Source organism: Balaenoptera borealis, assembly GCF_965194805.1.
Source record: "Balaenoptera borealis genome assembly, chromosome: 8".
In the NCBI taxonomy this organism is placed as follows: domain Eukaryota; kingdom Metazoa; phylum Chordata; class Mammalia; order Artiodactyla; family Balaenopteridae; genus Balaenoptera; species Balaenoptera borealis.
Genome location: NC_138865.1, coordinates 118,446,676 through 118,460,402, shown reverse-complemented (window position 1 = coordinate 118,460,402; position 13,727 = coordinate 118,446,676). Strand labels below are relative to the sequence as shown.

Genomic DNA, 13,727 nt, shown 5'->3' with positions numbered 1-13,727 from the left:
GCTGATTTTATCACTGTGGTACAAGATAAAGTCCGCATGGATCAAAATGTAAAATGCTAATGGAATTGGACCTATAGCCATACCTCTAAGAAGATGCCCTCTGGAGATAATTATGCCCAGTGTGAAAAAAGATGTTTGTACTAGGAAAGTCAGAGCAATTCATAGGCACACACTATGGTCAACCTACCGGTCTTTCAGCAGCTAAATATCATTCCTACATTTACAGCATTTTTATGCCTCAGTTTAAAAAAAAAAAAGGAACAACTTTTCATTCACTTGCAGAGCAACCGAAGGAGCCAAATGTTGGGAATCTTGATAAGTTGATAAGATTTATGTCTTAACGTTTACTGCCTTATTTTTTCTATTTAGATGAATTATGCGTTGAAGCACTTTGCCGGATGGAACAAGCTAATTGCTCCTTTCAGGTTTTTGACAAACATCCAGGGATATATTTGTTTTTGGTCCATCCCAATGAAATGGTGAGTGTGAGTGTTAGGCAGTGGAAGAGGGAATATTTTATTTTTGCACCTATAGTATAGATAACTATAATAGAGGTTTTTGGTGTGTACTTTGTTTAAAATATTTGCCAAAATTATTCTCTTGTTGTTGTAACATTACTGCAGTTAAGGAGAGGGTGCTGGGGGGGCTCAAAGAAGAGAGTTAAGAGAGTAGGGAAACACTTCTGACAGGTGATGCTTCAGTTTAAAAGACAGATGAGGGAATAATCTGAACTTCCAGTGTGTTGACCTGAACTAATGAAGAAGGACTGTTTTCTCTTGCTTTTCTTGCTTGCCTGCCCCACTCTAAGCACATGGAAATACGAGTTAGAACACTTGAAATAACTGTTTTGCTAATAGATGAGATTTTTAACAGGTGGTGGGGTAGAGGGGAGGACAAGGAAATTCAGTTCCTAGGTTGCCAGACAGGAAGAGGAACATGAGAATCAGAACAGCAGGTAGACAGAAGCAGAGAGCAACACGAGAGGCTTGGAACCTGACTTTGAGCTGATTGCTGGAGTTTGAGGACTTATCATCATGTGGCGAGGCAGCGTGTGCAGTAGGACCTGTGCACGTCGGCCTCTAGAACTGAGTTACAACGTTAAGACAATAGCCATGAAGGGTTGCTCTGCCAGTAGAAGGATAGTGAAGAGGCTTTTTTTTAAGTGGCAAAGAAAGAACATGGTAATGGGATTTCCAGTCAGAATGGTGGTGAATTTCAGTCTCCTCTGTGCCAAACCCAAACAATGATAGAAAAAAATTCAAAAAGCGGAATTCTAAAAGGCCTATAATCACACTTTTCAAAAGGTAAATGTTTCTTTGGACCAGTAATGGAACAGAAATACAAAGTGATAAATGGTGGAAACCTGTATGTAGGCCTGGGTGGCTATAGGTAGCAGGGGACTGAGTTTGTGCATGATAATAAGAATTACAAGTATACTCCAGGCAAGGGTAGAACCAGAGTCAAGGCCTGTGCTTAAAATAAGGGTGGGGCTTTCCTGCCTGTGAAAGAAGATTGACAGAAAGTACAGCCAGCTGCTCTCTGGGACTGGCTTTCTTAACGCTGCAAACCAGTAGAGGAAGCCGGTCCAGCTGAGCAACCAGGACCTGGGCCAAGCACTTGCAGGCCTGGTGACTGGGTCTGCAGGGCCAGGAATGACTGTATTCTTCATTATATATGTGTTTCTATAGGTGAGGAAACTGAGTCAGGAGACTTAACCGCAGTTACACAGGCTAGTATGGTGACTGGGATTTGTATTATATAGGCAGCCTGATTCCAGAGCCCTAATGCTTTTTTTTTTAAGTTTTTATTTGAAAATACTTTAAAATTTTCAGAAAATTCTCAAAAATAAAAAAAGTGGAAAACACCTGTATACTCTTTAGCCGTATTCACCAATTATTAATGTTTCACTCTACTTGTTCTATCATTTGCTTTCAGTTAACTACAAAGCTGTTTGTTTTCTGAACCATTTGAGAGTAGGTTGCATATATCATAGCCTTTTACCCCTAAATACTTCAGTGTATATTTCCTAAGAATAAGTATATTCTCACAATATTATAAACTTCAGTGAATTTAACATTGATACAGTAAGGTCTATTTTCCAGTTGTGTCATGTGATCCAGTGTACTTTGTAGCATTTTCCCCCTGTACTCCAGTATCCAGACCAGGATCAGGATTTACATGTAGTTGTGTTACATTAGTCTCCATTAATCTGTAACATTTCCGCAGCCTTTCTTTGTCTTTTATGACAATTACATTTCTGAAGAATAGTCATTTCTGCCTCCCTCCCATTTACAAAAAATAGAATGCTTTTCAGTTTGGCTTTGTCTGATGCTTGCACATGGTTAGGCTTCGGTTATACGTTCCAACTGGAGTACTACATAAGTGATGGATGTTATGTCCTTCTCAGGGTGTCAGATATACAGGCATGCCATATCATTCGGCCTCTCATGGTGATGTTAATTTTGATCATCTGGTTGAGGTGTTGTCCAGTTTCTTCACTGTACAGTTTCTATTTCTTAAGTACTCTAAGATCACATAAATACCTTACTCCTCACCAGAATTTTCTCCTAAATTTAGCATTACCTGATGGTTCTTCCCTGAGCCAGTTTTTCTAAGATTGCAAAATAATTTCAACCCCAGCACTTTACACATTTACCAGTCAGCACTTGACATTGATTATACTATAATCAAGAGCCATTTTCCCTGCTCTTCATTTATTCATCTATTTATTATAAGTTATAGACTCATTGATTCCTTTGTATTTTTTTCGATAGCTTAAAATTCATTACTTAATTATGTTGGCATAGAGCCCATTCTTTTGTCCACTAGTTCTATGTTTTTCAAACTTTTTTGCCCATAACCTAAGTAAAAATGTTCTTCATCGAGTTCACACACATACATATATGTATGTGACCTAAACATTTCACAAAACAATACTTATTGTTACTGTGAAGGATGCCCACTGATTTTTTTAAATTTTATTTAGTTTTTAAGGTTGGTTGTGATCACTAAATTCAATTTTTAGTGCAGAATAAATTTAAAGTCACTTCCCTGTGCTATTTTGCCATGTAGAGGTGACCTTTGATTTCTTTTCAGGTTTCTCTTTTCATTTTTCTTTCCTTTTTTTAACTTTCTATTATGGAACATTACAAACATACAAAAGTAGATTGGTGTAGTGAACCCCCATATATCCATCACTGTGCTTCATCTGTTATCAATATGTGGTCAATATTCTACTCCTGTTAAGTTTAGTTACCGCAAATCTTAGACATCAGAGCATTTCATCCATAAAATACTTTAGTATGTGTATCAAAAAGGTAAGTGCTCTTAAAAAAAAACAATTACATCAACACACTTATAATAATAATAATAATAATATCATATTTCTAGTCAGTGTTTAAGTGAGTGGAAATTATTATCTCACAAATGCTTTATTAAGGTTAGTTCAAATCAGGATCAAGTAAGGTTCACACATCGCATTCCAGTTGACCCTTGAGCAACATGGGTTTGAACTGCATGGGTCCTCTTATACACAGATTCTTTTTAATAGCATGTAGTATAGTACTACACAGTTCGAGGTTAGTTGAATCCATGATGCAGAACCGGGATATGGAGGGCTGCCAACTATGTTATATTCGAATTATATTAGTGTATTCAACTACGCAGAGGGTACGTGCCCCTAACCCTTCTGTGTTGTTCAAAGGTCAATTGTAATTAGTATTTTGTGTCTTTTTTTTTTTTTCCTCTGTCATCATGGACCTTTTGGTTTATTTCCTTTAAATGTCTGAAAATCATATATTTTTCCTAAAGTACTTTATTCTATATGATAGTTTTTTTCTTCCAGTTTTATTGAGGTTTAATTGACATACAGCACTGTATAAGTTTAAGCTATACAGTGTAATGATTTTTTTTTTAATTAAAGTATAGTTGATGTATCTCGTGTCTTTTATAATCTGTAGAGAATCCTATTTTAACTATATTCTTGCTGTATGTAGACAGTTGTGTGTTAAATGAAGTAATGAATGTGTTATGCTTTTAGGTTCGGCGTTGGGCTATCCTGACCGCAAGAAACTTGGGAAAAGTAGACAGAGATGATTATTATGACTTACAGGAGGTTTTGACTTGCCTTTTTAAAGTTATTGAGTTGGGGCTTTTAGAAAGTCCAGACATTTATACTTCTTCTGTCCTTGAGAAGGGTAAACTGATTCTTCTGCCTTCACACATGTATGATACTGCCAACTACAAAAACTATTGGTTAGGTGAGTATTGTTCCTACACAAATATAATTAGTATTTTCCAATATTTCTTATGATTATCCTGCAAGGGAAGGGATCTCTTTTGGTAATCTGATCAAAATTGCTAAATAAAGGATTTCATAGTTCCCAGTTCTTGTTCTGTCATTAAATTGACTATTACAACATCTTGTCTTTAAACATTTTTTATCCTAGAAATCATCTGTGTAAGAGGTACATTTTCAAGTATGGCAAATAGATCTTTTATTTAAGGCAGTATTAGATGTTACAATATTAGCATAGCAGCTGACCTTAATAGGGTTTTGATCTATTGAAACAGAGGTTTAATACCTCTTTTCCCATCTGTAAAATATTTCCTGGAAGATAGAGATACTAACTTTGGTTTTCATCAAGTTGTATATTGACTTAAAATAGTTCTGTCCTACTTCATTGATTCAGAGTCTTACAGTCATGTGTATATTTGGCAGTGATTGGTACTTGAAATATGGTGATCTTAAAATTTAAGGGGTCTTTGATTTTATGAGATACAAATTGTGTGGTAGTCATTTTGGAAATGGTTTTCTAACCAAGTTCGTGCCATTTTCCCTTTTTATTCAGTCTAAAGTTCTGTTCTTAGGAGGAGTTGTATATGAATGTCTCAGACTTCAATGTCTGAGGCACTGGATACTTTTTTGTTTCATCTTACTGCCTTGTTATTCTTTTGCCAACTAAACTGGAGAAGGCATTAGAACAGTTTTATTTAATCAGTTCAAGAAAACTACACATGATCTTACAGGTATTTGCATGTTGCTGACCATTCTTGAGGAGCAAGCCATGGATTCACTGTTGTTGGGCTCAAACAAACAGAATGATTTTATGCAATCAATACTTCACACCATGGAGAGGCAATCAGATGGTAATAAACTTTATTTGCTGAATATTGCGATGATGGTGCACTTTGAAAATACTAGTGTCACTGTAAGAATTTGGGTGTATGATGTGGAGGAAAGAATGAACATTTTATGGTTTTGGTCACAGAGTCAGAATTTTAAATTGGAAAGGACCTTTAGAGTTTAACTCAGCACCTTACTTTTCTAAAAGTAAAAAACTTTACTTTCACACCTTACTTCTTTCTAAAAGAAGAAACTGAAGCCCAAGGAAGTTAACTTTTTAAAAAATTAATTAATCTTATTTATTTTTGGCTGCATTGGGTCTTTGTTGCTGTGCACAGGCTTCCTCTAGTTGCGGCGAGCGGGGGCTACTCTTCGTTGCAGTGCGCAGGCTTCTCATTGCAGTGGCTTCTCTTGTTGTGGAGCACGGGCTCTAGGTGCGCAGGCTTCAGTAGTTGTGGCACACAGGCTCAGTAGTTGTGGTGCACGGGCTTAGTTGCTCCGCGGCATGTGGGATCCTCCCGGACCAGGGCTCGAACCCGTGTCCCCTGCATTGGCAGGCAGATTCTTTCTTTAACATCTTTATTGGAGTATAATTGCTTTACAATGGTGTGTTAGTTTCTGCTGTATAACAAAGTGAATCAGCTATACATATACATATATCCCCATATCCCCTCCCTCTTGCGTCTCCCTCCCACCCTCCCTATCCCACCCATCTAGGTGGTCACAGAGCACCAAGCTGATCTCCCTGTGCTATGTGGCTTCTTCCCACTAGCTATTTTACATGTGGTAGTGTATATATGTCCATGCCACTCTCTCACTTCGTCCCAGCTTACCCTTCCCTCTCCCCATGTCCTCACGTCCATTCTCTACGTCTGCGTCTTTATTCCTGTCCTGCCCCTAGGTTCTTCAGAACCATTTCTTTTTTTTTTTAGATTCCATCTATATGTGTTAGCATACAGTATTTGTTTTTCTCTTTCTGACTTACTTCACTCTGTACGACAGACTCTAGGTCCATCCACCTCACTACAGATAACTCGATTTCATTTCTTTTTATGGCGAGTAATATTCCATTGTATGTATATGCCACATCTTCTTTATCTATTCATCTGTCGATGGACACTTAGGTTGCTTCCACGTCCTGGCTATTGTAAATAAAGCTGCAGTGAACATTGTGGTAAATGACTGTTTTTGGATTATGGTTTTCTCAGGGTATATGCCCAGTAGTGGAATTGCTGGGTCGTATGGTAGTTCTATTTTTAGTTTTTTAAGGAACCTCCATACTGTTCTCCATAGTGGCTGTATCAATTTACATTCCCACCAACAGTGCAAGAGGGCTCCCTTTTCTCCACACCCTCTCCAGCATTTATTGTTTGTAGATTTTTTGATGATGGCCATTCTGACTGGTGTGAGGTGATACCTCACTGTAGTTTTGATTTGCACTTCTCTAATGATCAGTGATGTTGAGCATCCTTTCATGTGTTTGTTGGCAATCTGTATATCTTCTTTGGAGAAATGTCTATTTAGGTTTTCTGCCCATTTTTGGATTGGGTTTTTTGTTTTTTTGGTATTGAGCTACGTGAGCTGCTTGTAAATTTTGGAGGTTAATCCTTTGTCTGTTGGCTTCATTGGCAAATATTTTCTCCCATTCTGAGGGTTGTCTTTTCATCTTGTTTATGTTTTCCTTTGCTGTGCAAAAGCTTTTAAGTTTCATTAGGTCCCATTTGTTTATTTTTGTTTTTATTTCCATGTCTCTAGGAGGTGGGTCAAAAAGGATCTTTTATGTCATAGAGTGTTCTGCCTATGTTTTGGCAGGCGAATTCTTTACCACTTCACCACTAGGGAAGTGCCAAGTCACCTCTTTAAGAAACATTCCATAATTGTCTTCACCTAACTGATGACTTTCTTCCTTATTTGAGAGCTTCCTAGACATAAGATAGCTTCAGTAGAGGATAAAAAAGTATATGAGAAGTTCTACACAAACGACTATGATTAAAAAAAAAAGTAGAGTCTAAGAGCCCTGAGGGAAATAAAGCAGAAAGTTCTAGGGTTGTCAGTAATTGGGTGAGTTAGAGCACTTGCCTCCTAAGAATACTGCAGAAGATTGAATGGCTGGGATTGTTTGCTGCAGCGGGAGGTGTTTGAGCTGGCCTTTAAGGATGGATAGGATTTTTTTGATAGGTGGTGCTAATAGTGAAGCCATTCTGGTTCTTACTTGGAAAAAGCCAGCTATCTGTTTTTTTCTGTAGGTGGTGTATCTTTATGTGAGTGTAAAAAAATAAATCTGGAAAGAAAGAATAAAGTAAGATCTTACAAATGCTTGACCTGAGGACTTCTCATTTCCTTAGAAGACATTAAGGAGCAAGTGAAGGTCTTTGAGTAGAGCAGTGTTTTGCCAGTGCATGTAGAGAAGAGGGAAAGGACTGGGCATACGAGTGTGTGAGTAATGGGAATTCCTGCCAGTTGGATGGAATGGAGGTAACAGCAAAGCCATGTTGAGACCTGGGTGGATGAAGAGTGTGTATCTCTGCTTATCCAGTGGGTGAGGGGTTCAGTCCTTTATACCAACCAAATGACACACACAGTTCAGGATTTCTTGTATCATGGACTTTGTTTAGATCTGAAAATACCAAGTTTTTCTTTCTCTCCCTTTTTTTTTCTACTTTACTTCTGTTATTTATTGAAGGATGGGAGTATAAAGGTCTGGAAGAAGCAGAGGAGGAAAGATTCTTTCAGGTGTGGCAAACAGGATGAGAAAGTTGAGTTTATCTAGACTATCTCAGTTTGTTCCACACGAAAAAATTTCTTAACAGAGGTGTATTGCTTTAAAAAAAAAAATGCAGACACTATTTAAAAGTTTGCCAGCTTTCTAAAACCTGTAGTTGGCAACGCTTTACTTTAAATTACTTCCTGCTTTGCTTTCAGTTTTGTTGCTACCCAGGTAAAGAATGCTTAATTCTCAGTATATTTTAGTACCTTTCTCTAATTGTTTTGTAATTTGGCAAATTACTCCATTGTATTTCAGATGATAGTGTGGATCCTTTCTGGCCAGCGTTACACTGTTTCATGGTGATTCTGGATCGCCTTGGATCTAAGGTCTGGGGTCAACTTATTGATCCTATTGAGGCATTTCAAACCATTATCAACAACGTGAGCTACAATAAAGAGATCCAGAATATACGGAACAGCTCTGTGAGGTTCGTTCAGTTCCTGTGTCAGGATTTCAAACAATCTGTATGAGGAAGTCTACTATAATTGACTTAACAGTAGGATTTTTCTCTTCTTTTTTTTACCCTTCATTTCAGTAATTTCTATTTATTCTTAATATTTAAGGAGCAAGTTAGAAGCGGAGTCATATTTGGATGATACGGTGACTTGCAGCCAGATTGTATACAATTATAACCCTGAAAAGACCAAAAAGGTAGAAAACATTTTGAGAATTCAGATGATATTGTATTGCCTTTATATTGTATAGACAGTGTTTTACGTGGTTAGTTGCATTGCTGATTTTATGATATGTAGCTATTCTGAATCAACTGTTGCATAAAACCTTTCTGATTGAACAGTAGCTCAAGAGGAAGAATGGGCTCTAATGAGAGCGTGAACACTTTGAGAGATTAATTTTTAGTACATTTTGGAAGGGTAGAACATTTATGGCATGAGGGAGATAAATCACATGACTAGAACTCAAAACCAACTGAAGGAAAGAGGTCCAGAGTACATGGAGGTTTTGTAAATTTAACCTTTTCATGAAACCTTAACCTCCAGATTGAACTGTTTTCAATTTCTTGGGTGTTCGTATATGTACATCAAAACAGGAAAGTTGAGCAATGTATTTTCTTGTTTGCAACTTGTGTGTTAAACCTGGCATGAATGGTGCTTGTTTATCTGAGTGTCAGTATCTCTTTCATTTTAGGATTCAGGGTGGAGATCAGCCATTTGCCCAGATTATTGTCCTAACATGTATGAAGAAATGGAAACATTAGCTAATGTGCTTCAGTCAGATATCGGTCAAGACATGCGTGTTCATAACAGCACGTTTCTGTGGTTCATCCCTTTTGTGCAGTCCCTCATGGATCTTAAGGATCTGGGTGTGGCTTATATAGTGGAGGTTATTCATCATCTGCATTCTGAAGTCAAAGACGTCCTCAACCAGACAGACGCCGTGTGTGACACAGTCACTGAGTTTTTCCTTCTCATTTTGGTGTCAGTGATTGAACTTCATAGAAATAAAAAGTGTTTGCATTTGCTGTGGGTTAGTTCCCAGCAGTGGGTGGAAGCCGTCGTAAAATGTGCCAAGCTTCCCACCACCGCGTTTGCACGGAGTTCTGAGAAGTCGTCTGGAAACTGCGCCAAAGGCACAACAATGATAACATCTCTGTCATTGCATTCAGTGCCATCTAACTCTGTACAACTTGCTTGTGTGCAGCTGATCAGAAGTCTCCTTAAAGAAGGCTATCAGCTTGGGCAGCAGACTCTTTGTAAGCGATTCTGGGATAAGCTCAACTTATTCCTGCGAGGAAATTTATCTTTAGGTTGGCAGTTGACTAGTCAGGAAACCCATGAGTTACAAACTTGTTTAAAGCAAATTATTAGAAACACAACATTCAAAGTACCTCAATGTAGCACTTCTGTGGATCTGACTTCTCCTGCATCTTATAATAAAGAAGAAAGTGAACAAACAGGGAAGAAGTCTAAAAAAGACAGACACTGTCTGGAAAACTCCAGCCCAACATTCTCTAAAGAACCAATGAAAGCTGATGCATGTCAAGTGCAAGAGAGTATTTTCAGCAAAGCAAATAATGCCATAGAAGAGGATAATGAGCAAACTTATATAAAAGATTTGAAACTCGAAGACCATTTCTCAGCTGAGTTGTGCTTGAAGCCGAGTAGTAAAAGGCTTGTTAATGAAAGAGCTCGAGGCCAAGTTAAAATAAGTACAGGGAAGCATAAGTCTGTAAAAGAGAATTCCTCATATACCCCACAGAATTGTACTTCAAGAAGTGGTCCAGAAAAGGTATTTGACAGAGGAATAATAACATCAACACGTCTGTGGACTGATTCTAGCAGTGACTCTCTGGAAAAGGTGTCCACATCCAATGAGGATTTCTCTTTAAAGGATGATGCTCTTGGCAAAACCTCAAAAGCAAAAACTAAGGCACATAAAGATGAAATCTGTGCTAAGTTATCACATGTAATAAAAAAGCAGCACAGGAAAAGTATCACTTTAGAGGAACACCTGACTGTATCTAGCGTCGAAAGTTTCTATTCAAAGAAAGATACAGGAGGTCAGAAAGGATATGGCTTCATACACAATCCCTCTTTAGGCCCTAATGGTATTCTGGATGATAAAAATGGAGAACAAAAATCTGAAAACAGTTTATTGCGGAAAAAGAAACAAGTAAAGGAAGAAGAGTTAGGCATTTTCTCTACCCCTGAAATCAGTTGTCAAATACTGGAGTGTCATGTTGATAATAAAGATTTGGTCTCATTTACAGAAGTGACCAATATTTTTGTGGAGAAAACACCTCCCTTTAAAGATCCTGTGACTGGACTTGAATCAAGAGATACGGAAATTAGCAAGAGTACCGTTCAGTTTTCTTCTAATTTAAGAGAACAGGCCCTTAGCATCAGTCATAATTCTGACACCTTAACAGATTCTCAGATAGACAGAGACCTCCACGAATTATCTTTAATAGCTCAAGCCAGTGTTACTAAGTTCCCATCAGATTCAACTAAAAAAAAAAGTCTATCCCAGCTACAAAGAAAAGTTAAAGATGATAGAAGACGTTTCACAGCCAACAAAAATAGTGTCAGGGAAACCTGCTGTGGACAGGTTATTATTATTTCAGATTCTGATGAAGATGATGAAAATGATGATGAAAGAATTGTGGGTTTTAAGAAACACATTAGACAGGATAAAACATGCATTGAGAAAGACTGTCCAGAGCAGCATACTTCAATAGCTAACACAAATGTGGAACAGAAGGTAAAGGAAGAAAATACAAGGTCCCTTTTGCAGTTTGAGGAATCTGATTCTCAGTTTTTTGAGTTTGAAAGTCCATGTGAAGTGTTTTCAGTTTGGCAAGATCAGAAACCAGACAACAAGAATTCAGTTCAAGAGAATGAAGAAAATTCGTGCTTGACTCATATCACAAATGATGGGGGTTATGATACAGATTATGTACCTGAAGAGGTCATTAAAAAAGCAGCAGAGGGCATTGAGGAACACGCAGAACCACACAGTAGTAGTATTTCTGTTGAGAAATTTTGTGAAATTGAAGTGAAGAAACCCAAGAGAAAACGATACAAGAAAGCTGCCATGGCTGAAGATCCTGTAAGGCCTTCATCTCCTGTCAAAAGTGAGGACCAGTCTGATATTCTTAATGAGAGAGATGTGACTGAAAATGATTTTAAAAGTATAGACATAAGGACTACAACTCCCAGTTCAAGCATTCAGAGAACCACTACTGTTTCCCTGAAGAGGTCTCCACCAAAGCTTCGCACTTATTCCAAACCTGTTAGGAGAGTCTCACTGTCTAAAACTCCTAAAAAAACACATTCGGATACCAAAACAGGACAGAGTAAAAGTTTAAATTACCTAAGTTGTAGAACAACTCCTGCTATAGTGCCACCAAAGAAATTTCGCCAGTGTCCTGAACCAACTTCAACGGTTGAGAAACTTGGTCTGAAAAAGGCTCCTCGTAGGGCATTTGAGTTATCCCAGCGATCTTTGGAGTGTTTAGCTCAGTTACGTGACCATGGCAAAACTGTTGGAGTAGTTGATACCCGGAAAAAGACTAAGTTAATTTCTCCTCAGACTCTCTCTGTCAAAAATAATAAGAAACTGCTGACGAGTCAAGACCTTCAGTTGCGAAGGCAGAGGAGACCCAGATCACAACAAAACAGACAAGGATGTTTTGATTATCAAAGTACAGATACAGCACGAGCCGGGCCACGTGCAGCACAGAATTCTGACAAATTTGTGCCAGAATCAGATACGTCAGATTATAGTTATAAAAGAGGAGCTGAGGTAACTGCTAAAAGTAAGGAAAAACAGTTAATAAAATGTGTGTCTTCTGAAACAGAACCCACGAAAGCAAAATATGTTTCTCAGGTAGCTGATGACACTTGTCTTTTGAACCAGTGTAATTCTGTAGTGTTAAGTGGAGAAATACCAACAAATGAAATAGTTGTTTCTACCTCAGGGGACCCTTTAGGTGGAGGTGACCTAACAGTACATCATTTAGATGTGGCAGCTTTGAAAGAGGGAGAGCCTGAATCCAGCAGTGACATAGAGGAAGATAATATATTTTTAACACAATGTGATCCTGAAGATATGGATTTATGTTCACAAATGGAGAAAGAGAATGATAAACTCATTGAAGTAGTTCATGGAAAAGATACAGTCCAGGTAGAAGAAGATTCTGTGAGTCGGCCTCAGTTGGAATCTTTGAGTAGCACAAAATGTAAGTACAAAGATTGTGTTGAAACACTGAAAAACCAGGGTGAATACTGTTCAAAACACTCTGAAGCTAAAGCAGCAGATGAAGATATATTTCGTAAACCTGGCTTGCCTCTCTCTGCATCTAAACCTTCGAGACCTTCCACTGCTAAGATTTTTAGCTCCAGTAGTACTTCACGAATTGCTGGTCTTTCCAAGTCTTTGGAAAATACGTCAGCGCTCCTACCAACTCTGAAAAATAAGTCAAGTGGGGTACAATCTGTTTTGAAAGTACCACAGCCAGCCTCTCTGGTGTCTCAGAAGCCAGTGGCTGAAGTGAAGGGTTTGTGCAACGTTCTCCGTTCTCATACTCCAAATAATTCCAACAGGCAAGGCTACGAAGTTCCATTTGGTGAAAACAGATCTTTCTTGGCTACTTCTCCAGTAAACATTCTCTTGTCAGCACAGTCCATCTCTGACACCTTTGTTAAAGAGATCTTAAAATGGAAATACGAAATGTTTGTGAACTTTGATCATTGCGGACCCCCGTCAACTCTTTGTCAGTCCATCGCAAGACATGTGCCTGTGAGATTTCAAGATTGTGGAGATTATTTTAATGTGTTTTTCCCTTTGATGATACTGAATACTTTTGAAACAGTAAGTATATGTTCTAATCATATACGTTCAGACTTTGAAATTACCTTTACCATGCTGAGTACAGCTAAAATAACTGATCGCATTTTGATTTAGATGTAGCTTGTAGATTTCATGTTGAACAGACATTGTCCCCGACACTGTTCTAGATGCTGGTGATACAGAGGAAACACTTAAACTCTGCCCTTCTGGAGCTTACAGACACAATTCAGAGTGCTAATGTACCAAGTCCAGAGGTGGCACAGGAGGAGGAAACGTTTTTCAGTGTAAAATAAAGGAAGACTTCTCAGAGGACGTAGTCTCTCATCTGCATTTATTTTTTTGAAAAGTATTGTAAACTTTTACTGAAGTTTTCTTGAGGAGGTAGCAAAGGGCAAGTTACACTGATCAGCACAAAGCAATAAATCCCAAATTTCTCATCTGTCTTCCCAACTTCTTATGCCTCATAGCAGCCTTTAGCTGCCTCCCTACCCCAACACATCCCATTCTGGTTCTTTTCTCTTTCTT

General features: G+C 38.2%; 1 protein-coding gene across 10 annotated transcripts in view; it reads left to right on the top strand.

The window, feature by feature from the left end:
• Positions 1–13,727, top strand: part of SETX (senataxin) — an 88,925-nt gene that overhangs the window by 16,869 nt on the left and 58,329 nt on the right. For 8 of the 10 annotated variants that reach the window (XM_082400657.1, XM_082400658.1, XM_082400659.1 and 5 more), the window contains 6 exons: positions 370–479; positions 4,040–4,259; positions 5,029–5,148; positions 8,148–8,319; positions 8,456–8,543; positions 9,039–13,223. In XM_082400657.1, coding sequence (XP_082256783.1) covers positions 370–479; positions 4,040–4,259; positions 5,029–5,148; positions 8,148–8,319; positions 8,456–8,543; positions 9,039–13,223 — 4,895 coding nt within the window. The remainder of the gene's footprint in view (positions 1–369; positions 480–4,039; positions 4,260–5,028; positions 5,149–8,147; positions 8,320–8,455; positions 8,544–9,038; positions 13,224–13,727) is intronic. The other 2 variants (XM_082400661.1, XM_082400656.1) reach the window with 2 other exon arrangements.